Source organism: Rhinoderma darwinii, chromosome 4 (assembly GCF_050947455.1).
Source record: "Rhinoderma darwinii isolate aRhiDar2 chromosome 4, aRhiDar2.hap1, whole genome shotgun sequence".
NCBI lineage: Eukaryota > Metazoa > Chordata > Amphibia > Anura > Rhinodermatidae > Rhinoderma > Rhinoderma darwinii.
Window position 1 is genome coordinate 225587335 of NC_134690.1, and position 26634 is coordinate 225613968.

Below are 26634 nucleotides of genomic sequence, written 5' to 3' on the forward strand. Positions count from 1 at the left end.
ATAGGGTTTAAAAAAAAAGTATATCGGAGTAAAAATCAAGTGCTCAAATTTGATGCAATATGGAATACGTGGATGGTACATTTTAAAATAGAAATGTATTTATTTTTCTTAATTTTTTTTTTTTCCCCCCTCTCTTGGTCTGGTGGGGTGTGGGGGGATACGGGGTTATAAACAACTGTATAATGGAATGATTTATATGATACCAATTGTTGGATGTTATTTTTTGATCAAATAAAATATATCAAATTTAAAAAAAATAAAAAAATAAAAAAGTAGTCAAACATTAAAAAAAACTATATAAATTTAGTATCGCCACCATCGTAACGACCAGGTGAATAAAGTTATGATGTTATTTATACCACACGGTAAACGGCGTAAATTTAAGACACAAAAAAGTAACGAAATGTCAGGTTTTTTTTTCCTAATACCCCACCAAAAAAGTTAATAAAAGTTAAACAATAAATTATAAGTACCCCAAAATGCTGCTATTTAAAAATACAACTTGTTCCGCAAAAAACAAGTCCTTATACAGCTATGTCGAAAGAAAAATAAAAAAGTTATAGCTCTTTGAATGAGACTATAGAAAACCTTTAAAAATTCCTAGGTCATTAAGGTTTAAAATACCTTCGTTATTAAGGGGTGACAGCTAACAGCTTTATTACTTTTTTGGTCCCCTCCTTATTTTGGCTAAAGAAAAACAAAAGTTTCAAGACTATATTAAAACGACATGTTTTCTACGGCAGGTCAATTGTTACGCTTTTGTGAAGCGCATATTCAAGGAATGTTATTTCTAACATTATATTTGTGGCCTTATGCTAAAAAACAAAAAATGAAAAAAATACAGATGTCCAATATTAATTTATTTTTTACGTTCAACTGACAGTATCCTATCGAGACCTCTAAAGGATGACAGTAAAAAAACAAACAAAAAAAAAACAACAACACTCTACACATAAAATCTTCCGGACTGTGGGTAAAGTTGAACTTATCAAAAGGCATTTTGCATTCAGAAAGCAATTACCCGGAGTCTTCTTTGCTAATTGGAACATCTTATGTAGCAATTGAAGTGTAATGGAAATTTTGTTCTGCATTCAAATTCATTATTGATATATTTGAAGTATAGTGCAGCCTGTAGCAACATGTATAACACAAACTGGATGCATTGCATTAATTTACTAAAAATATTCACTTTTTTTTTTTTTATTCTTGTAACATTTTACAGTACGGTACTAGAGTCAGAGACCATCCTGACATTTTTTTTCTACTTAGAGTCAAAGCGGCCATTAACTACAAATAATCCATTCTTCAACAGGGAAAAAAAATAATTATTTTACAAAATGACAAAGAAATCTTAAACAGGTAACTAAAATATCACATTGTCTGACGTGTCGCAGATCTACACAAGGATTAGACTAATTCCGACTTTTCTGCATCAATAGGTGACATGTCACTTATTGATGCGGATATTAAATCAGAGATGTGGATTTTCCATTGTAGGAGTATATTCCCCGCAGGCAGCTCTGTGGTTTCCATAACTCCCATTTAGCTTTCACCAACTACAATTCATCTTGGAGGTGTATCCAAAAGATGCCCATGCAGAGGGTCAAAATCTGGGCATCCAAGTTGGAAAGTCTTTACCTCCTTGTAGGGGTCAAGAATAAAATGTTAACTCAGTTTAGCCAGTGCCAACAAAATTAAGGACACAAATGGTCCACATCCTGGTACATTGCAAGAATGTAGAACCTTGTTCTAAGTGTCAAAGTGATCCGGTGGGTTAAAATAAATAATTAAAAGGGAGCCATGATGTTGTATAAACATCATTCACTCATATTCATAAACCAATACAACAGATACATCAATAAAACACTATTTATTATGTCAAGGAACCTAACAAAACTAAAAACAAAACACAATACAACAAATATATTGCAAGGGTCAGACGTGGGCTATAATTATAAAAGAAAGTACATAACTTCTAAAGTAGATAAATTAAGATATTTTTTATGATACGTCATTAAAAAAAACAGGAACTTATTTGATTTATGGTTTTAGCCACATATAATATTTAGGATGCAGTCAACTAAAAACATTAGAACATCAATATTTATTTCAAGAAAACTCTCCATTACATGTAATGTCGGGCTACAGGCCACAACTGGACATGGTCAGTATTTTTTACAAGTTTTTTGGCGCGGAAACCGCTCCGCAAAACTGGTCAAAAACCGCCCGAAAATGCCTCCCATTGATTACAATGGGAGGCAGACGAGTTTTTTACCACGAACGGAAAAACGGCTTTGCGGTAAAAAGAAGCGACATGACCCATCTTGAGGTGGTTTCCGCCTCTAAAACCCCATTTCAATCAGTCAGAAACGGGAAAAAAACGCCTCGACGAGTGTTTTGACGAGTTTTTGTCAAACCACTGTGCAAAAAACGTCTGGAGCAGTTTTTGCAGGAGGAAATTTCCGCCTGCAAAAAACTCTATGTGTGAACACAGCCTTAGGTTGTGATATCAGCATAAAAGCAGGAACATGCTGAGGGGAGAATCAATACATCAGTTGTCTGAATTATAGCAGAATAGTAGCTTCGCTTCCACTTACCTAGAACATCCTTTTCATGCTCTGGCACCAGCTCTTTCCAGTGGGATTCACCAGGGTGACTGAAGTTTATGTTGATCAGCTTGTAGTTTGGGGCATTGCGGTTTGTTTTAAATGTGAAGACCGTTTCTTCATTTGTGATGTATTCATATTCTGCATCAAAATTATCTATTAGTTTTACCCATGGAAGAATTCCTGTAAGAAAAGAATTATAGTAGTTATCCAAGATCTACAGGAAAGAAGAATACAGGACAGAAGGTTTATACACTAGGGAAATGCATTATGTGCACCATTCCTGTCTACAGTCGTTTGAAGACCCCGCTACAAGTAGGAATGATCCATGACTACGGCAGGGAGGCTGCAGGGAAAATAAGTTATATGCCCAGAATACAAACCACAGGTCTGGATGTGTTCGATGTCTCATAGGGCAACCTCAATTAAAATGCCCTACAGCTGCTCTTAGAGTGCGTTATGTCCCAGGCACATTCAAGCTAAAAGGTAGGCTTTCAGATATCATAAAAATAGCATATGTTTGAGCCTCAACACATTGACATTGTTCTTTCACATCAAAGTCGCTCTTATCTGCCAGTAAGTGAAATGAGTACCAGGCACAGAAAGTCTTCAAAAGGAAGTTCAGTTTGTTACGGTTCTAGAAGTGTTTCATTTAACCCATGGAAAGAACACAATTGTGTGGGAAAAAAATAAATAAAAAGTATTGAAACATGTATAAAGTGGTTTCCAAATACAAAATAAAACCAGCAAGTATTTTATTTTTGTTAGTTAGTTGTCATGTTACTAAACCAAACTAATTCTTCGTTCACATCTGCACCAGGGCTCCATTCCGATGTGCCGTCGGAGCTTTCCGTTGGAATGGAGCCCTGACAGACACAAAGGGAAACCAGAGGTTTCCGTTTCTATCACCATTGATTTCAATGGTGACGGATCCGGTGCCAATGGTTTCCGTTTGTCTCGTTGTGCAAGGGTTCCGAGTTTTGACGGAATCAATAACATAGTCGACTACGCTATTGATTCCGTCAAAACTACGGAACCCTTGCACCTCGGAGACAAACGGAAATCATTGGGGCCGAATCCGTCACCATTGAAATCAATGGCGATGCAAACGTGTCAGTCAGGGTCCCGTTCCGACGGAAAGCTTAGATGGAACGTGACCCTGGCGCAGATGTGAATGAAGCCTATATCTGTAGGTACTGATAGTATGCAAACTAACATTGGCCCTGGCAGCTTGAGAATAGTCCACTTTACGGTATAAAAGAGATCAAATTTAGTAAACCAAAAGAATTTAAAATACAGTACTGCATGTTAGTTACAAGCAAAGTCGATCACAACAAATGGAAACAGAATCTACTAATATAGTACAAGTTTACCATGAAATTACCATTTCAATCAAGTCAAATATCGGAAGATGGAAATTATGTTCAAATTGGCAAATATCTGGACAGAGATCAAAAGTTTATTTGTGCCTGCCAATTAAGTGGTCACGGTTGGCATTTTAGAGCCAATTAAAACTGTACAGCTGCACCTTAATAAGAAAGTAAATATTGGATGCATTTTCTAGCAACTACACTATGATTTGGAAAACAGAACAAAACAACAAGTTATTGACCTATGGACATTGTAAATTAATTAACACACATGGTACGGAGAATAGTAGGTGGGGGGAGGATAATTTAAACGCATGCTATATTATTAGTGCCCCATGAACTAGAATCAGAATGCGGTGTAGAGATCATGAAGAGGGCTGTGAGCAGCTGCACAATAAGTGATTAAACAAACTTTTTGCAAATCACTTCTGTAAAAAAAAGTTCATACCATATAATGCTGTAGTAGCATCTGGCGCCATCTATTTGGTCACTAAAAAAAATGGAAACTGCTCGATACAGACATGTAGATGTTTGGCAGACAGTTATTATCTCCGACTTACATTAGCTCAGCTGAACATAAAATATATTTTAATAAGTAGTACCACACGGGCTGAAATGTATACGTTAACATGTACGTTTTTTGACATGGCAGTCTAAGGTCCATCACAGCCGACCTAGTAAAAACAACGTACATGTTAAATGTATACTTTTTAACATGAGAGTCCAGGCGTGACGGATGGCTGACAAATGTATCCGTCGGAAGTATTGTTTTTGTTTTTTTTACAAGTTTGTTTCATGCCACACATCTCGGGATATGTCAGGTTTAAAGATAAGTTAAGGGAGGATACATCTGTATTAGAATACCAAGAAAGATTCTCAAACTAAGGGTTATTTCGTTTTGAAAAAAGACGACGATCTTATCACTATGTACAAATATATCAATGGTTAGTGCAGAAATCTGGCCTATATCTAGGCTTGTAACCACGACACAAGGGACATCTTCTACATCTAGAGGAAACAATGTTTCACCATCATCATAGACAAGGATTCTTTACTGTAAGAGCAGTGAAACTATGGAACTCTGCTACAGGATGTTGTAATGGTTTATTCGTTGAAATATTTTACGAGGGTTGTGGATGCCTTTCTTGAAAGTAATAATATTCCAAGTTATTTGGACTAGATTGCAACAAAATCACAAAAATACCAAAATCTCTAACTAATACATACATAATTGTATTAATCAAACTTTGGCTACTGATTTATCTTCCGATTTACGAATGTATGGTCAATGTCCCCATGCCGGGTAGAACTTCTCTTCAAGTGATATATTTACTATAGAACAAGTAATATTCATTTTTTGCATACTCCGTTTGACGAAAGCAAAAAGAAAAACGAAAGTGTGACTTGGTGGTTATAGAAAGAGAAAAACAATCAAAATACTTAAAGGCAAGGTGACTGACAGAAAAATAGGTACACTAGAACACATGATGCCACATCTTTAAAAAGGTCATTTGATGTTGACAGAACATTCTTACTGTTCTTGACACTCTGTTGAGAAAATGTCAAATCATTTCAGCAGCGCTCTGACACGTAAGTCTTGTTGACCTCCAGGTGCCCATTTCAATGGCTCATAAAAAAAAAGAACAAACTGAAAATACTGAATTTATCCGGAAAAGATAAAACCATTCTGCCATTCCGGTAGAGTGACATTTTATTGCTGTGATGTGTAGTCTTTGCATTAAAACATTAAATGTTGCAGTGTCAAACTCCATTTTCAATTAAATTAATTTAACATGTACCCATCGTTACAGTCATTCATTTTTAACCCCTTAAGGACGCAGCCTAGTTTTGGCCTTAAGGCTCAGAGCCCATTTTTCAAATCTGACATATTTCACTTTATGTGGTAATAACGTCGGAATGCTTAAACCTACCCAAGCGATTCTGAGATTGTTTTCTCGTGACACATTGGGCTTCATGTTCGTGGTAAAATTTGGTCGATATATTCAGTGTTTATTGGTGAAAAATTGCAAAATGTAGAGAAAATTTTGAAAAAATTGCATTTTTCAGAATTTAAATGCATCTGCTTGTAAAACAGACAGTTATACCACCCAAAATAGTTACTAGTTCACATTTCCCATATGTCTACTTTAGATTGGCATCGTTTTTTGAACATTCTTTTATTTTTCTTGGACGTTACAAGGCTTAGAACATAAACAGCAATTTCTAATATTTTTAAGAAAATTTCAAAAGCCTTTTTTTTAAGGTAACTCTTGAGTTCTGAAGTGGCTTTGTGGGGCCTATGTATTAGAAACCCTGATAAAACACCCCATTTTAAAAACTAGACCCCTCAAAGTATTCAAAACAGCAGTTAGAAAGTTTTTTAACCCTTCAGGCATTTCACAGGAATTAAAGCAAAGTGGAGGTGAAATTTGCAAATTTCATTTTTCTTGCTGAATTTCAATTTTATTCATTTTTTTTCTGTAACACAGAAGGTTTTACCAGAGAAACACTACTAAATATGTATTGTCCAGATTCTGAAGTTTTTAGAAATGTCCCACATGTGGCCCTACTGCACTCGTGGACTAAAACACAAGCCCTAGAAGCAAAGAAGCACCTAGTGCATTTTGAGTCCTCTTTTTTATTAGAATATATTTTAGGCTGCATGCCAGGTTTGAAGAGGTGTTGAGGTGTCAAAACAGTAGGAATCCCCCAATAGTGACCCCATTTTGGAAACTACACCCCTCAAGGAATTCTTTTTGGGTTGTTGTTACCATTTTGACCGCACAGTTTTTTCACAGCACGTATTTGAATTGGGCTCTGAAATGAAAAAAATGTCATTTTTTCCAATAAAATGTCATTTGTGATCAAAATTTCTTATTTTCACAGGGAACAAAATACCCCATTTTGTTGCCCAATTTGTCCTTAGTGTGGCAATACCCCATTTGTGGTGATAAACTGCCGTTTGGGCCCATGGGAGGCCTCAGAAGGGAAGGAGCGCTGTGTGTTCTTTGGAGTACAGATTTTGCTGGTTTGGTTTTCGGGTGCCATGTCGCATTTGCAGAGCCCCAGAGGTATCAAAGCAATGGAAACCCACCAGAAGTGACCCCATTTTGGAAACTACACCCCTCAAGGCATTCATTTATGGGTAATGTGACCATTTAGACTCCATAGTTTCTTCACAGAACTTATTTGAATTGGGCTGGGAATGAAAACAAAATTATTTTTTTCAAATAATATGTAGTTTTGGCTGAAAATTTCTTATTTTCACAAGAAACAAAATACCCCATTCTGTTGCGCAATTTGTTCTGAGTGCCGCAATACCCCATTTGTTGTGATAAACTGACGTTTGGGCCCATGGGAGGGCTCAGAAGGAAAGGACCACCATTTGGCCTACTGGGGATTTTCTAGTGCGAAGTCATGTATGCAGAAGCCCCTGAGGTACCAGTACAGTTGAAACCCGCAAGAAGTGACCCCGTTTTAAAAACTACACCCTTAAGGCATTCATCTAGAGGTGTAGTGAGCATTTTGACCGGAGACCTACACCCCATAAACTGTAATGTGGGTTCTCCCGGTTATGGCAATACCCTACATGTGGCTGTTATCAGCTGCCTGGGCACACAGCAGGGCTCAGAGGGGAAAGACGAGGGGGGATAAGCTGTGCGGAGTGCATCAGGGTAAGTAAAATTGGGGTAAATTATAAACCAAGGGATGTATGATAAATTTTAAAACACTTTCATACAGAGCTCTGGCTATTCGGGACACGTGTCACATTGATATATTGTGTCATCCATTATCGCCCTCTTATAGCAGACTTTGCACCTCTTTTGACTTTTTCCCTTCTTGCCAGTTTGGGGAACTTCTCCTGGAAAGTGTTGCCCTGGTACGATGCGTGTGGGCTCGCTTCCAGAAGTACTGGGTGCCCCCCCTTCTTGGTCCCTAAAGATTAGGTTCTTGATAATCACCTCTTGAAATTCCAGGAAAGTTCCCGTCTGGCCTGCACATCGATGTAGCATGTACGCATTGTACAATGCCATCTGTATGATGTGCCCGGCCAGCTTCTTATACCACACTCCATGGCGCTGTAGGGCTTCAGGATTTGATCTTACAAGTCCACACCTCCCATGTACCTATTGTAGTCCAGGATGCTGTCTGGTTTGGGGGTGGCCTTTCCTTCATATATCCTAAACCTGTAGGTATACCCTGATGCACTCTCGCAGCTTATACATCTTCACGCCATACCTTGCCCTCTTACCCGGCAGGTACTCGCGGAATTGAACCCTCCCTTTAAAATGTACCAGGGACTCATCAATAGAAATACACTTCTCTGGGGTGTATGCTTGGGAAAACCGGGCACTGGAACGGTCTAATAGGGGTCTCCGTTTATACAAACGGTCAAAACTGGGGTCATCTCAGGGTGGGCACGGCTCATTATCAGTATAATGTAAGAAGCTAAGTATTGCCTCATTTATATATTTTTTTAGGTTCCAGTTCAGTTCTGAAGTTGCTTTGAGGGGCCCATATATTAGAAACCCCTATCAAATACCCCATTTTAGAAACTAAACCCCTCAAAGTATTCACAACAGCATTTAGAAAGTTTATGAACCCTTTAGGTGTGTCACAAAAATTTAGAGCAAAGTAGAGGTGAAATTTAAATTTTTTTTTTGTCAGAAAATCCTCTTTATACCATTTTTTTTATAACACAAAAGGATTTATCAGAGAAACGCAACTTAATACGTATTGCCCAGATTATGCAGTTTTGAGAAATATCCCACATGTGGCCCTAGTGCGGTAATGGACTGAAGCCCCGGCCTCCGAAGCAAAGGAGCACCTAGTGGATTTTGAGCCCTCCTTTTTATTAGGCACCATGTCCGGTTTGAAGAGGTCTTGTGGTGCCAAAACATTGGGAACCCCCCAAAAGTGACCCCAATTTGGAAACTAGACCCCTTGAGGAATCCATTGTAGTTTTCTTGGGGTGCATGCGGCTTTTTGATCAGTTTTTATTCTATTTTTAGGTGGCGTGGTGACTAAAAAACAGCAATTGTACGATTGGTTTTTTTTTCGTTTTTTTTTACAGCGTTCACCGTGCGCCATAAATGACATATTCACTTTGTTCTGCGGGGCGATACGATTACGGCGATACCAGATGTTTATAGTTTTTTTTATGTCTTATGGCGTTTGCACAATAAAATACGTTTTGTAAACAATCATTCACTTTTTGTGTTACCTTATTCTAAGAGCCAGAACGTTTTTATTTTTCAATCAATAAAGCCGTGCGAGGACTTATTTTTTGCGTAACGAACTGTAGTTTCGATCAGTACCATTTTTAGGTACATGCGACTTTTTGATCTCTTTTTATTCCATTTTTTGGGAGGTGAAGTGACCAAAGAATTGTGATTGTGGTTCGGTTTATTATTATTTTATTTTACGGCGTTCACCGTGCGGGATAAATAATGAAATAATTTTGTAGTTCAGGCCGTTACGGACGCGGCGATACCAATTATGTATAGTTTATTTGTTTGTTTATATATTTTTATTAATAATAAAGGACTGATAAGGGAAAAAGGGGGATTTTTACTTTTATTACTTTTAAATCTTTTATTTTCTTATTTTTACACATCTTTTTTTAACTTTTTTTTAACTTTATTACTTTGTCCTACTAGGGGACATGAGGGCAGGAGGCCCTGATCGCTATTCTAATACACTGCACTACATGCGTAGTGCAGTGTATTAGAACTGTCAGCTACTCACTGACAGCAAGCATAGTGGGTCCTGACGTTGTCAGGACCCACTAGGCTTCCGTCTATGGCATGCCCGGACGCCATTGTTTGGTGTCCGGTTGCCATAGTCACCATCGCCGGCCGCTATCGCGTAGCAGGCCGGCGATGGCAGCTTAACCCCTAAAAAGCCGCGATCTCTATAGAACGCGGCTTTTAAGGGGTTAATCAGCGGGGACACAGCGATCGGTCCCCGCTGTAGGAGCTGTGACAGCTGCTGAACAAGACAGCAGCGTCACAGCTCCTGTATGTGTCGGGAGGACGGCCGAAACGGCCGTTACTCCCGAGACGTACTATTACGGCATGGAGCGCGAACGATACAGCGGCCATGACGTAATAGTACGTCAAGGAGCGGGAAGGGGTTAATGTCACATATGGTTTTCTAAAACTACCATAAAGTAGGGCAAAAAAACTGACATGCACCTCATTGTATCAGAATAGTAAAAAAAAAAAATTTGATTGACACCAAAAAGGAGGACGAACAAGTTAAAAACAATGCTTACAAAAATTCAAACAGTGATCCATAATAAGATACACCGTAAAGTGCGCACGAGCGCCAAACTAGATCAAACCTGTCGGACACATAAATCTCCCTAAGGCTGGGTTCACACAACCTATTTTCAGACGTAAACGAGGCGTATTATGCCTCGTTTTACGTCTGAAAATAGGGCTACAATACGTCGGCAAACATCTGCCCATTCATTTGAATGGGTTTGCCGACGTACGGTGCAGACGACCTGTCATTTACGCGTCGTCGTTTGACAGCTGTCAAAAGACAACGCGTAAAATTACAGCCTCGTCAAAAGAAGTGCAGGACACTTCTTTGGACGTTTTTGGAGCGGTTTTCTCATAGACTCCAATGAAAACAGCTCCAAAAACGGACGTAAAAAACGCTGCGAAAACGGCGTGAAAAACGCCGCGAAAAACGCAAGTTGCTCAAAGAACGTCTGAAAATCAGGGGCTGTTTTCCCTTGAAAACAGCTCTGTATTTTCAGAAGTTTTTGGTCACTACGTGTGCACATACCCTAATAAGGATCCCACTTCAATACATGTGGTAATTCATGAATAAATGTGACATACAATGTAAAAAGGCACATGCCTAAAACATTATAAGAATAAGGCAATAATTACAAGCCAGGCAGAGGGGGGCACACTTAAAAAACAAAGACCAGCCCCACTTGTATCGCCAGGAGAAACATAGTTTATTGAATCTGTGGGTTCCTCAAAGAAACAAGTAGTATCACAGAGTTGGAACTCTTCATAAAACATAACATTATCAAATAAGCAATCCACAATAATCACCTGGAGTGTCCAGAAAATTATATCTAGATGACGTCGTACCATACGCCACCTATGGAAGTATAAACTCCAGGGATTCCAAAAAATTCTATCACACACAATTAGTGTAATTTCTAAGCACTAAATATTGCATAAAATAACCCCAACACTGACACTTCATAACCGTCCCGGTTATAATATTGAATCTGACCCAGACCTTGAAGAGAAAGCTGAACGAAAACCAAAAGTATCGTTCCATAGATATAAAAATCTCCTGGAAGAACTAGGGAAATGGATCTTCCTGGTTAAATGATCTCTTACCCCCAAGGTAAACAAAGGTATGGATATTGCAAAGTGTGCAAAAATATGATATATGCAAAAATACTTCAATAGGGATTGATAACATGCCATATACTTGATGCAAAAACTTGTAGGACTAAATTTTGTTGTGTAGTCTTTGTTCTGTCCTTGTGGCTATAAGTATATTGGAAGAATTATTTTTCTTTACAGAAATGAATAAAGGAGCATATAAAATATACAATTAATTACCACTGTCTGTGTATCCATCTCTCCTTACTTTTTAAAGTTGTCCTAATAAAAGTAGGAATTTGAATCTGAAGTTAGTGAGTGCCGCAGACTTTCTATTCCTCGATTGAGATTTCGTATGGACCGCTTTCTTTGTGATTGACCACAGAACATCACTTTCTAATGCCCCAAGTGTCTTCCAGTTGCAGTGCCTTTCATCTGTTGGCTTATGAACTTTCCATACATTTTGTTTTGGAATCAGGTAATAAAGTGTAAGAAAAAAGAACCTTTAATAACCCACATACAAACTCAGTAGATGAAAAGTTGGGGCCACTTGTTTCTAAGCAATAAATATTCTGCAAATTCTTTCTACTATTAATATTATGTTCCCATAAGTTTTATTAAACTGTGATATAACAATATTTTCCAAACCCAAAAACTTTCCAAATGCCGCAAACCCGCTGAAAAGATAAAACCTTATATGCAAAGGAAATGGCAATTGAACTGCATAATGTCAAATGAACGGGTAAACTCAATTTGGAAAGAAACCACATACCGATCGATGTATGGGATTAACAATCATTGGTATATTACAGCAATATAAAGGTCAAAATTACAATAGCATTAGCAAATTGTATGTGAAGTCTAATGTCTTCCTTCTTCTGCCCTGCTGACAAAGCAGAATCAAATACTGGCCATCAATAGTGTTCCAGCAGCTGAAAGTGGTCATTATAAATGAAGTTATCCAGCAACTGCTGCTTCTAATAAATCAGTATTATAGCCAAGGAGAAGATGAAAACTGGAACTCCATATAGATAAAGAAAAGACCATAAAGCGTAAACCGATGCTAAGCCTGCAAAACACGTCTAAGGTCAAGTTGTGGAAATACAGATCACTGCAGCCGTGTCAGATAAGCAGGACTATATTGCTGCAGCGTCACAAAAAACAAAAGAAAGAAAAAAAAAAAAACGGCTCCAATTTTAAATAGAAATATGTCACAGTGCCCCAGTCTTATGAATCAGACCAAGGGCACCATCTGCATGGGGTTCATATGTACTTACTGTGCTTGTGTGGGTTTCCTACCAAACACCAAACAGGCCTCATGTATAAAAATGACTCCACATAAGAGGTGGGGCAATTGCCCATGATAACCAATCAGAACTCATCTTTTACATAGCAGGTCAGAATAGGTAACGAGTGATGTGACCGATTGCCCTTGGCAACTGCTCTATTTATTGTCTGCACTAGTTTTTATATATGCTTAAAACGGGAGGGGATAAGTGCTTGATCGCTGGGGGTCCACCGCTGGGACCCCCACAGTTTACAACAACAGAGGTGTCGAGTTCCCTGTTTGATGCTGTACTTGGCAATCTACGGCAGTCCCATAAAGAATGAATGGAGCTGCAGTGTACATGCGTGACCGTCTCTCCATCGTTAAAATAGGGGACTCTGATCTCGTGATTGGTGGGGGTCTCAGCGGTGGGACCCCTGGCAGTCAAACACTTATCACTTATCCTGTAGATAGGTGATACAGGGGTTATCCCACCAAAACAAATTAACAGTTAAATATCAATCTGTGGCCATGGCACGGAATAAACTCAGCTTATTTATTTTCGATTCCTTACTTCGCACCAATATATTCTGCAGTGGTGTACACACATTGTAATCACTCATATCAGTACCTGTCACAATCTAAATTGTCCTATCTCACACACTTAAAGAGGCTCTGTCACCAGATTTTGCAACCCCTATCTGCTATTGCAGCAGATCGGCGCTGCAATGTAGATTACAGTAACGTTTTTATTTTTAAAAAACAAGCATTTTTGGCCAAGTTATGACCATTTTCGTATTTATGCAAATGAGGCTTGCAAAAGTACAACTGGGCGTGTTGAAAAGTAAAAGTCCAACTGGGCGTGTATTATGTGCGTACATCGGGGCGTGTTTACTACTTTTACTAGCTGGGCGTTCTGATGAGAAGTATCATCCACTTCTCTTCACAACGCCCAGCTTCTGGCAGTGCAGATCTGTGACGTCACTCACAGGTCCTGCATCGTGTCGGCACCAGAGGCTACAGTTGATTCTGCAGCAGCATCAGCATTTGCAGGTAAGTAGCTATACATGGACTTACCTGCAAACGCCGATGCTGCTGCAGAATCATCTGTAGCCTCTGGTGCCGACACGATGCAGGACCTGTGAGTGACGTCACAGATCTGCACTGCCAGAAGCTGGGCGTTCTGAAGAGAAGAGGATGTTACTTCTCATCACAACGCCCAGCTAGTAAAAGTAGTAAACACGCCCCGATGTACGCACATAATACACGCCCAGTTGTACTTTTACTTTTCAACACGCCCAGTTGTACTTTTGCAAGCCTCATTTGCATAAATACGAAAATGGTCATAACTTGGCCAAAAATGCTCGTTTTTTAAAAATAAAAACGTTACTGTAATCTACATTGCAGCGCCGATCTGCTGCAATAGCAGATAGGGGCTGCAAAATCTGGTGACAGAGCCTCTTTAAGGCTCATTCAGACGAGCGTATATGTAGTTCGTGTGACGGCCGTTAAAACAATGTTCGTCACACGCACTCGTGTACTTCAATGGGGCCGTTCACATGACCGTTGTTTCAAGAGAGCGTGTGAAGGTTCCATGAAAAAATAGGACATGTCCTATTTTACTGCGTGTTACGCATCCCTCAATAGACTCTAGTCCAGGGGTCTCAAGCAAACGGCCCGCATGCGGCCCCTGGAGCTGTCATCTGCGGCCCGCAGGACACAGAGCCGCTAGTATCGGCTCTGCTCCGAGACTCTGGAATTCCCTGACATCGCTGTCCACATATGAACAGCGATGTCTGGGGCTTCCCCAGAGCCGGAGTCCCGTGCAGAGCGCTAGTACAGGCTCTGCTCCGGGACTCTGTGGAATTCCGATATCGCTGTTCATATATGGACAGTGTGTCAGGTTCTTCCCCAGAGCGGAGTCCCGGGCAGAGCGCTAGTATCGACTCTGCTCCAGGACTCTGTGGAATTCCCTGACATCGGTGTCCATGTTTGGACACACGATGTCTGGGGCTTCCCCAGAGCCGGAGTCCCATTCAGAGCGGTAGTATATGCTCTGCCCCGGGACTCTGTGGAATTCCCTGACATCACTGTCCATATACGGACAGTGTGGCAGGGTCTTCCCCGGAGCGGAGACCCGGGTAGAGCGCTAGTATCGGCTCTGCTCCAGGACTCTTTGGAATTCCCTGACATTGGTGTCCATACATCGACAATGATGTCAGGGGCTTCCCCAGAGCAGGAGTCCCAGTGATGTCAGGAGCACAGCTGGAGTCCCAGGAAGAGCCTACTTGCGCTCTGCCCGGGACTCCAGCTCTGGGGTTGCCCCTGACATCTCTGTCCATATATGGACAGTGATGTCAGGAGCAGAGCTGGAATCCCAGGCAGAGTGCTAGAAGCGGCTCTGCTCCGGGACTCCAGCTCTGGGCAAGCCCCTGACATCACTGTGGCAGCATCTGCGGAGGGCACTGTGGCAGCATCTGCGGAGGGCACTGTGGCAGCATCTAGGGAGGGCACTGTGGCAGCATCTACGGAGGGCACAGTGGCAGCATCTACAGAGGGCACAGTGGCAGCATCTACAGAGGGCACTGTGGCAGCATCTACAGAGGGCACTGTGGCAGCATCTACAGAGGGCACTGTGGCAGCATCTACAGAGGGCACTGTGGCAGCATCTACAGAGGGCTCTGTGGCAGCATCTACAGAGGGCTCTGTGGCAGCATCTACAGAGGGCTCTGTGGCAGCATCTACAGAGGGCTCTGTGGCAGCATCTACAGAGGGCTCTGTGGCAGCATCTACAGAGGGCTCTGTGGCAGCATCTACAGAGGGCTCTGTGGCAGCATCTACAGAGGGCTCTGTGGCAGCATCTACAGAGGGCTCTGTGGCAGCATCTACAGAGGGCTCTGTGGCAGCATCTACAGAGGGCTCTGTGGCAGCATCTACAGAGGGCTCTGTGGCAGCATCTACAGAGGGCTCTGTGGCAGCATCTACAGAGGGCTCTGTGGCAGCATCTACAGAGGGCTCTGTGGCAGCATCTACAGAGGGCTCTGTGGCAGCATCTACAGAGGGCTCTGTGGCAGCATCTACAGAGGGCTCTGTGGCAGCATCTACAGAGGGCTCTGTGGCAGCATCTACAGAGGGCTCTGTGGCAGCATCTACAGAGGGCTCTGTGGCAGCATCTACAGAGGGCTCTGTGGCAGCATCTACAGAGGGCTCTGTGGCAGCATCTACAGAGGGCTCTGTGGCAGCATCTACAGAGGGCTCTGTGGCAGCATCTACAGAGGGCTCTGTGGCAGCATCTACAGAGGGCTCTGTGGCAGCATCTACAGAGGGCTCTGTGGCAGCATCTACAGAGGGCTCTGTGGCAGCATCTACAGAGGGCTCTGTGGCAGCATCTACAGAGGGCTCTGTGGCAGCATCTACAGAGGGCTCTGTGGCAGCATCTACAGAGGGCTCTGTGGCAGCATCTACAGAGGGCACTGTGGCAGCATCTACAGAGGGCACTGTGGCAGCATCTACAGAGGGCACTGTGGCAGCATCTACAGAGGGCACTGTGGCAGCATCTACAGAGGGCACTGTGGCAGCATCTACAGAGGGCACTGTGGCAGCATCTACAGAGGGAAGAGCTGGAATCCCAGGCAGAGTGCTAGAAGCGGCTCTGCTACGGGACTCCAGCTCTGGGCAAGCCCCTGATATCACTGTGGCAGCATTTGCGGAGGGCACTGCGGCAGGGCCCGCGGAGGGCGCAGCGGCAGGGCCCGCGGAGGGCGCAGCGGCCGCATCCACAGAGGGCGCAGCGGCCGCATCCACAGAGGGCGCAGCGGCCGCATCCACAGAGGGCGCAGCGGCCGCATCCACAGAGGGCGCAGCGGCCGCATCCACAGAGGGCGCAGCGGCCGCATCCACAGAGGGCGCAGCGGCCGCATCCACAGAGGGCGCAGCGGCCGCATCCACAGAGGGCGCAGCGGCCGCATCCACAGAGGGCGCAGCGGCCGCATCCACAGAGGGCGCAGCGGCCGCATCCACAGAGGGCGCAGCGGCCGCATCCACAGAGGGCGCAGCGGCCGCATCCACAGAGGGCGCAGCGGCCGCATCCACAGAGGGCGCAGCGGCCGCATCCACAGAGGGCGCAGCGGCCGCATCCACAGAGGGCGCAGCGGCAGCATCCACAGAGGGCGCAGCGGCAGCATCCACAGAGGGCGCAGCGGCAGCATCCACAGAGGGCGCAGCGGCAGCATCCACAGAGGGCGCAGCGGGCGCATCCACAGAGGGCGCAGCGGCCGCATCCACAGAGGGCGCAGCGGCCGCATCCACAGAGGGCGCAGCGGCAGCATCCACAGAGGGCGCAGCGGCAGCATCCACAGAGGGCGCAGCGGCAGCATCCACAGAGGGCGCAGCGGCCGCATCCACAGAGGGCGCAGCGGCCGCATCCACAGAGGGCGCAGCGGCAGCATCCACAGAGGGCGCAGGGCAGCATCCACAGAGGGCGCAGCGGCAGCATCCACAGAGGGCGCAGCGGCAGCATCCACAGAGGGCGCAGCGGCAGCATCCACAGAGGGCGCAGCGGCAGCATCCACAGAGGGCGCAGCGGCAGCATCCACAGAGGGCGCAGCGGCAGCATCCACAGAGGGCGCAGCGGCAGCATCCACAGAGGGCGCAGCGGCAGCATCCACAGAGGGCGCAGCGGCAGCATCCACAGAGGGCGCAGCGGCAGCATCCACAGAGGGCGAAGCGACAGCATCCACAGAGGGCGAAGAGACAGCATCCACAGAGGGCGAAGCGACAGCATCCACAGAGGGCGAAGCGACAGCATCCACAGAGGGCGAAGCGACAGCATCCACAGAGGGCGCAGCGACAGCATCCACAGAGGGCGCAGCGACAGCATCCACAGAGGGCGCAGCGACAGCATCCACAGAGGGCGCAGCGACAGCATCCACAGAGGGCGCAGCGACAGCATCCAGCACGGCCGGACTGCATTTAGCGACACTTAAACTGGAAAACTGGATTGTTGAAATAAGCACGTGGAGAAATATTTCAAATTTTAAACCTACCGGTATTATTATAGTAATGTAGTATTATTATTATAGTAATATAGTGTTATAGTAGTTCAAATAACTAATTGATTAACAATAATTTTGCATTGTATCAAATTTGAAAGTAATGCGGCCCGTCAACTTCCCATTTTTTCTATATGCGGCCCACTTACCCGGCCGAGTTTGAAACCCCTGCTCTAGTCTATGGGGGATTTGTGACAACGCGCCCTGCACAAGTGCACCTCGGACGTGAAAAACTGCTGTTTTTCACGTCCGAGGTTTGCTACGCTCGTCTGAATTTAGCCTTAAAGAGGCTCTGTCACCACATTATAAGTGCCCTATATTGTACAAGATGTGATCGACGCTGTAATGTAGATTACAGCAGTGTTTTTTATTTAGAAAAACGATCATTTTTGACGGAGTTATGACCTATATTAGCTTTATGCTAATGAGTTTCTTAATGAACAACAGGGCGTGTTTTACTTTTTGGCCAAGTGGGCGTTGTACAGAGGAGTGTATGACGCTGACCAATCAGTGACCAACCAGCGTCATACACTTCTCTCCATTCATTTACACAGCACATAGCGATATGGCTATATTGCTATGTGCAGCCACATAAACACACTATAACGTTACTGCAGTGTCCTGACAATTAATATACATTACCTCCAGCCAGGACGTGATGTGTATTCAGAATCCTGACACTTCGCTAACACAATCCCGACACTACAGCACAGAAAGCGTAATCTCGCGAGATTACGCTGTAAACGGGCATTTCAAACGAGATTACGCTTGCTGTGCTGTAGTGTCGGGATTGTGTTAGCAAAGTATCAGGATTCTGAATAAACATCACATCCTGGCTGGAGGTAATGTATATTCATTATCAGGACACTTGAGTAACGTTAATGTGTGTTTATGTGGCTGCACATAGCGATATAGCTATATCGCTATGTGGTGTGTAAATGAATGGGGAGAAGTGTATGACGCTGATTGTTCAGCCTCATACACTCCTCTGTACAACGCCCACTTGGTCAAAAAGTAAAACACGCCCAGTTGGACATTAAGAAACTCATTAGCATATAGGTCATAACTCGGTCAAAAATTATAGTTTTTCTAAATAAAAAACACTGCTGTAATCTACATTACAGCGCCGATCACATCATGTACAATATAGGCCACTTATAATGTGGTGACAGAGCCTCTTTAAGGCCATTTTCAAAGAGAGAGAAAAGAACCAAACTGTATGTTTTAGGAGTGTGAAATTCATGCAAACGCAATGAGACCGTTTTTGCAGATGTTGTCCTTCATCAGATTCAAACAAAGGATCTAAGTGTTAGCCCGAATCTTGGCCTTTATTCTGCTTATGAATTCACAGGACAGTTGCAAGAGTTAACTACTACAAAGCTCTATCATCCAATTTCTCCCACTCATAAAGGTAGTACGTCTTATAATGAAAGTATAGCAGGAAATTACATACACAGTGTGAGTTCACATTACTCCCCAAAAAGTAAACCTATCAACAGATATTTTCTTTACTCTGGAAGTAAGAAATCAAACTGTCATGTTTTATTCCATTTATCACTGGCTGGAGTGCTACATGCTACAAATGTGCTGCACAAAAGTGTCTTAAAGGGAACCTGTCATCAGCATTTTACCTGTTGAACTCTCCTTACCCCGAATTGGCCGCAGCTGTCCAAAGTTAATTTCCGTTATCCCCTCTCCTGTAGTCCTCTGTCTGTAAATATCGGTCTGCATAATTTTCATGCCTTTTATGGTAATAATTCTTTACTGTATTAAGTGGTTTCTTATTCCCACCCACCGCTGCCACCTGTCCCGCCCTGAAATGGCAAAATCTCGTATAAAATACTGCGTATGCGCACTTCATCTGTTACGCTACCCTTCCCTGCTTCGTTCGTCCTTGAAACTATTTACTGCGCATGTCCCGCTGATAGTACAAACCCCCTTTGAGCGTCATATTGCACATCATAACGGCTTTCCCTCGAAGAGAGAATGTCGCAATGAGCAAGCATGAGATTTTGTGTGCAGTGAAAAAAAAGGAACGGTCAATGAAAAACAAGGAGGCAGAGTTAACTCAGAAACGCTCGAGGAATGAAAATATGATTATTTTATACTCATTTGCATATTGCGATGGAACACTCAAAAACGAAATACTAAAGGTACAGAGCCTACTTAGAAAAAAATTATAGGTTAAATAACAATGATTTTTCACCCACTACCACCAGGTATTGCTGGTTTGATAGGTAAAATGCTGGTGACGGGTTCCCTTTAAAGTGTACACAAGTGATTTACATTATACTAGTTAGGATATGCACCTAAGGCCTCATTCACACGGCAGGGTTTCCCGGCCGGGTGCCGGCCGTTCATAAATCGGCCGGCACCCGGCTGCATTAGGAATAATAGACCCCTAATGGGGCTATTCACACGACCGATTTTTTGACGGCCGGAAAATCCGGCCGTCAAAAAATAGGACATGCTCTATCTTTGCCCGGACACCCGGCCGCCCGGCTCCCATAGAAGTCTATGGGGCCGGGTATTACACGGCCATCACCGGAATGTGTTCCGAGTGATGGCCGGGTTTCCCGGCGCTTGCGCTCTATCTCCTCCTCCTCACAGCGCAGAGTGCATGTCAGGAGGAGGAGTTGATGCCATTCTGACGAATGGCATCGCTGTACACTGTGTTGCAGGGCCGGGGTGTACAGCATGTGGAGGGAGCGCTGCGCTGGCTCCCTTCCCCTGCTTGTTAAAAGCACCCTGGCTCGGCGACACCTTCGATGGCGCCGCTAGTAGTAGTAGCAGCCGCTGCTGCTGCTGCTACTACTGTAGCGACGCCACTATAGCAGAGCGGGGAGGTATCTCCCCGCTCTGCTATGTGCTAGCCGCACTTTAGCTCCTTGAAGGAGCGGAATCCCCGTGTTTTCGGGGATTCCGCTCCTGGACAGAGCGCTTGATGTCTCTGTCCATATCTGGGCAGTGACATCAGGGGAAACTCCTGAAGCGGAATCCCCGAACACATGGGGATTCCCCTTCAGGAGCTGCCGCTGATGTCACTGTCCGGATCTGCCCGGCCCGGCACGGATGCATAACTTTATGCAAACCGGCCGGGCAAAATGGCCGATTTTACCGGCCGACACTCGGGCTCGGGAACGACCCGGTCGTGTGAATCCCGCCTAAGGCTATGTTCACACGGAGTATTTTGGGGGAGGAATATCTGCCTCAAAGCTCCAAACGGAATTTTGAGGCAGATATTCCTCCCCCAAAATACTCCGTGTGAATAGCAATTATCGCGCCGTTTTTCGCCCGCGGCCATTGAGCGCCGCGGGCAGAAAACACGCTTTCTCCTGCCTCCCATTGAAGTCAATGGGAGGTCGGAGGCGGAAGCGCCCGAAGATAGGGCATGTCGCTTCTTTTCCCCGCGAGGCAGTTTTACTGCTCGCGGGAAAAAGACGCCGACGCCTCCCATTGAAATCAATGGGAGGCGTTCTCGGGCCGTTTCTGCCGAGTTTTGCGACGCGGTTTCCGCGTCAAAAAACTCGGCAAAAGACCCCGTGTGAACATAGCCTAAGTGTGTGAATTCAGGTTTCTAATCTAGAATTTAAAAAAAATAGTGCTGTATGCTGTTTATTAGCTTTCACTAACAGGCTGCATACTTCATTTCAATATAGAGCAGAGTAGGTGGAGATTTGAATTACTGCAGCTCTTTACTGCCCCCTGGCTGAGAGATAGAAATAGAGAGTCACAAATAAAACAATTTGGGTATTTTACCCAAACAGTAGATTACAAACTGTGTGTCTGTAGAGTGAACTTACTAGCTAATAAAGTCCTGTGCAACAGCAACCAGGCACTCCCTTTCTGCAGTGTAAATGGAGAAGGGGTAAGGGGACGAGGAGTGTAATGTGGGCTAGTTGGATTGTAGAGAGAGTGACCGTGACCGTGCTGCCACTCCACTGTATCTGCAACATGGTAGACAATGATAACAACTTACTCTTAATGAATATGAAAGGAGAAATGTACAGCACAAACAACTGAGCTTTGAAGAGAAAGTCTCCACAGAGGTAATAAACACAAGTATCTAAGAGGACTGGGAAGTTTCCGTTTTTCACTGGAGGTACGCTTAAAATAAAAACAAACATTTAGCTCATCTATTGTATTTCTGTCCACGAAGACATTATAATCTATGTCTTCCAGTTAGACCAGTACACATACTTGGCAGCACTGGTGAAGCTGTGCCCCCTACACGCGAACCCCTTTTGGAGGAGGCTCCTAGACCTAACTAACATTGCTCCTGTCCCAGTTAAGTTGAAAAACTTAACAATAATATATAAATATGAGTTGTTCAATAAAATGTGAATGGTATACAGTACATGAAATATATTTTAGTAACAATGTATGAAAAATAGATAAAATTACTTGTGTGTTATATGAATATAGTAACTTAAACAAAAACTGAGGCAGCAAAATCTGCATAAATCCTACTATTTACCCCCGGAAAATGAGAACTACAATTCACATATTTTGAATATAATATTAATGAGTGTTACTTTGTAATGCATTCTGAGTAAATAATTAATTGAGGTTTTGTGTACATTTTCATGATTTCAATTGGTTTTCAGTGGATAAAAGAAACCATCTAAAACCCAAAAATCTCTTCCCAACAGGCACCAGGGAAGTGAAAAATTCATAATGTAAAATATCAGAAGCACCAGAATTCAATTTTCTCCTGCAATGGATTTCAATTACCATATTGGCATGAAATGACAGTACCAAAGGAAAGTGTTTAATGGTAAATGCAAATGATCCAAAGAAGTACGTTTCCTACGTTCCATACTAACCGTGGAAATGTCAGTTAAATATAGACATAAGATTTCATAAAAACTTAGCACTTAATATAACATTCGAGAAAAAAATGAACATAAAAAATAGCTTAATGCAGTAAAAAAGACAAGTTTAAGAATAATACACTTCTTGCGTCATTGTACTAAAATTAAAGCGTACCTCCAGTGATGTATTTACACAATGAGGTGAATTTGATGTTGAAGTTGCTTTTCTAGAATTAAAAAAATGAGTGCACTGTGCTGTTTATTAGCGTCATTCACTTCCATCCTGCACACTCCCTTTATTTCAATATTGTCCAAAGTAGAGGAGTTAAATTACTGCAGTCCTTTACTTCCTCCCTGCTCTGAGAGAGATAGAGGTAAAGCTCCAATAACTTGAGTATCTTACCCAAACAGGGTATGACAAGTTGTCTTTGTGTCTGTAAAGTCCTCTGATCGCAGCAGCATTGGCACTGATTCAAACAGACCGTCTCTCTCCCTCTCTCTGCAGTGCGGTAAGGGTAAGATAAGGGGCAGTAAGTGCAATGTGAGCTAGCATGCTTGCAGACACTAGGGCCACGCTGCAGCTCCACTTTATCTGTTACATGGCAGACAATAATAACAACTTTCTGTTAGCGAATTAGGAAGAAGGAGAGTGCTGCTGTACAGACTGCAGAGCTTTGAAGAAAAGCGTCAGACTATATAAAACGTAACCAGTCGATACAAAACTCCAAATGGAACCTAACCTTTTAGGTGACTTTTTAGAATAAGCTGTCATATGTGTGTACATAAGGAATAACACTATTTCTGGCCATAAAGTGACTTCTATCCAGCATTTTTTAGCAGTTTTCCCCTCTACAAACTATTTCTAATTTTCAGTTTTCCCTAAACTAGTGGGTGAAGCCTAACTGCTATCATGTCTATAATACACAGCACACATGGAGAAAAGTACATCCTGCTCCCCAATCTCTTTACAGCACACCATCACAAGCAGCAGAAATGTGGAGGACATCATGCAGCAGTGTAGCTGTGAATCCAGCAATGGGGTGAGAAAAAACACTTACCGGAAGCTGCAGCAGCGTCTCTGTGTGCTTCTCTGACTGTCTCCCTCCAGCAGCTCCCTCCCCCCCTTCATAAACTTCTATGGGCAGAATGTAACTCTCAAGATGGATTTAGAAGTAAATTCAGATTGAGTGAACAGTTAGAAAAAATAATGAAGGTGCCTGCTAAGTGGAGAAAGAGAAATTTTTCTCTATTTAATATATATATATATATATATATATATATATATATATATATCTTGTTTACATCAATGTTTAGTGATCTTTTGGTTATTTTTGTACTGATTTAGTTGAGGGAACTCTCCTTTTCGGCTTTTTGTGGGTATCTGTGATGGCTATCCTATTGTTTTGCAGCTTCTAACAGGTTTAATAAAAGGGACTTTTTTTTCAGTGATATGTAGTAAGGGCTCATGCAGACACGACCGTAGTGGTGTGCATGAAACGTGATTTGCGGCTCACATGGCCGCGAAGTGTCATCTGCGGGATGCCGGCAAATCGCGGTCTGTGCACATGGCCGTGTGCATTTAATTTCAATGAGCCTGGACTGCAAAATACGGCTATAATAAGACACATCCTATCTTTTTGCGGTCCAGGCTCCCGGGCAATGCACGGACCGTGGAAACCCCAGTCGTGTGCATGGGACCATAGAAATGAATGGGACCGCAATAACACGTTCGTATGCATGGGGCTTTATACTTTTGCAATAATGTACAAGCACTGGTAGCTTAGTGCATTTCATAACATGGGCTTAAAGAAGTTTTTTACGCTCAGACCCCCTTAACATCATATTTCAGTAAACCGTTTTTTAGCTATGGAATAGAATAGACTACGCTTTTCCATTCCGCAGGATCCCGGGAAAAACATATACCGCATTGTATGTATTTTTTTTCAAATGGGAACCTATGGGTGACGTATTCGTCATACGACACAGGCATAGCTTTAACGTATACGTCATGAACTTTTTAATAGCTTTTCATGACGTTTACGTTAAACGGATATCATATTAGTCTAAAGGTGAAAGATACCCGTGACGGATGCCTGATAGTGGCATCCATGACCCATAGACTATAATGGTATCTGTTTAATGGATACATCATGAACTCTCATGACTTATACATTTAAAGTATACGATTATAGTATTTGGTGACAGATGCCACTGTTAAGGAATCCTTTACAGCCTAAGGCCGGATTCACACAAGCGTGTGCGCTTTGTGCACGCAAAAAACGCGGCGTTTTGTGCGCCCAAAAGGTACATAACAGCTCCGTGTGTCAGCAGCATATGATGCGTGGCTGCGTCATGCACTCCTGTCCATTCATTTAGGCAGCGCACAGCGATCCGTTTAGATCCTTATGTGCTGGCTTATACTAACACATTAACGATACTGAAGTGTTTAGACAGTGAATAGACATTCCACGGGATGTCTATTCACAATCTCTGCACTTCGTTACTATTTCTGTGGTAGTTACAGCAGAGCAAAGCGTAATCTCATTGTAACCTGTCATCTACAGCGTAATCTCGCGAGATTACGCTTGCTCTACTGTAACTACCACAGAAACAGTAACGAAGTGCAGGGATTGTGAATAGACATCCCGTGGAATGTCTATTCACTGTCTAAACACTTCAGTATTGTTAATGTGTAGTATAAGACAGCACATAAGGATCTAGCAGGATCCCTATGTGCTGTCTAAATGAATGGAGAGGAGTGCATGATGCTGATTGGTCAGCGTCATACACTCCCCTGTACAACGCCCACTGGGTCTAAAGTAAAAACATGCCCACTTGGGCATTAAGCATCTCATTAGCATAAATCTAAAATCGCTAATAAAGTGGTGAAAACAGATCGTTTTTTTTTAAATAAAAAGCATTACTGTCATCTACATTATAGCGCCGATCTCCTTATGTAGGAGATAGGGCACTTATAATGTGGTGACAGAGTCTCTTTAAATAGGACAGAGAGAACATATCCTCTATGATTGGCAAGAGGGGTGATCACATGAAGTAAAGTTCTTGTATCCCCCCTGGTGTCAATGAAGGCTGTACAAGAGGAGAGATGACAGTAACAGGCTAGGATCTTTCTTCCTGCTGTCATTTGCAGCTTCATTCCTCCTTCCCCTTCCATACAATGACACAAAACCCGGGAGTAAAACTTTTAATGCTGCGCCCTCTATACGGCACCTAGAGCTTTTAGCCTAGTATAATTTTAAAGCGAACCTATTCTAGCTGCTGGAAGCATACGTCCTTGTCAGTGAAAGGGTTAAAGGATATGTCAACTTTTGAAACCGTTTGTTTTTTTTGAACCTTACATAATTTTTTTTTTATTTGGAAAGAAAAACAATCAACCAAAAGTACATTACTGAAAGAACAATACTCACCAGTAATACCATTTGGTTGCTTGTGCAAATCACAATACCACAGGCGATTGACAGGATCACAGCCCTCTCGGATAGACAAAATGACATATTGGCCATCCTCTGACACCTATAGGAATTGAGAATATTGAGAAAGAGATAACATCATATCAATTTTAAAGTAAGCCAATTATTTATGGCAATGTAAAGAAAGTCACAGAATTTATATTGGCGTGAGGGGGAATGGGGTCGACTCGGACTACTACCCTCATCAACTCTTCCTAGATGTTTAGCGGAAATGCATGTTTATTTAGCACATAATAGTATAGATAACATCAGTTCTTTTGTTAACATACACAACACCTATAAGTGATTTGTGTGATTTTGTAGCAGTCATTTTTTTTGATGACTTAACAAGAGAAGTTTGACTGTCTTCCCACTGTTTTTGACAGTCGGTGTTTCCAGTATTCTTGATGGCAAGAATATTGCAGTCTGGATATGTTGGTATCCGATTACAAAATGACAATCCGACATAGCTGTCATGGCTTGGTTATAAACAGAAGCTACGATGCGAATGTCAAGAGAGCCTTTTTTATTGAGTGTCCTTTAGACTCGCTAATAAATAAATTTTTGAGCACTCCGTTCACTAAGCGGAGTACCTGAGTATGTTTGGGCTGTTACTGCTCCAGACTGTGAAAGACAGTTCATGTGGGGACTTGGTGGTGTCGCTACACTGAAGAAAGGATAGTGGAACATGTGTG

General features: G+C 43.0%; 1 protein-coding gene across 1 annotated transcript in view; it reads right to left on the reverse strand.

Moving 5' to 3' along the window:
* Positions 1-26634, reverse strand: part of PREP (prolyl endopeptidase) — a 129215-nt gene that overhangs the window by 59744 nt on the left and 42837 nt on the right. Inside the window, exons 7-8 of the mRNA XM_075864206.1 lie at positions 25898-26003; positions 2598-2789 (exon numbers count right to left, since the gene is read on the reverse strand). Of these exons, the coding sequence (XP_075720321.1) occupies positions 2598-2789; positions 25898-26003 (298 nt within the window). The remainder of the gene's footprint in view (positions 1-2597; positions 2790-25897; positions 26004-26634) is intronic.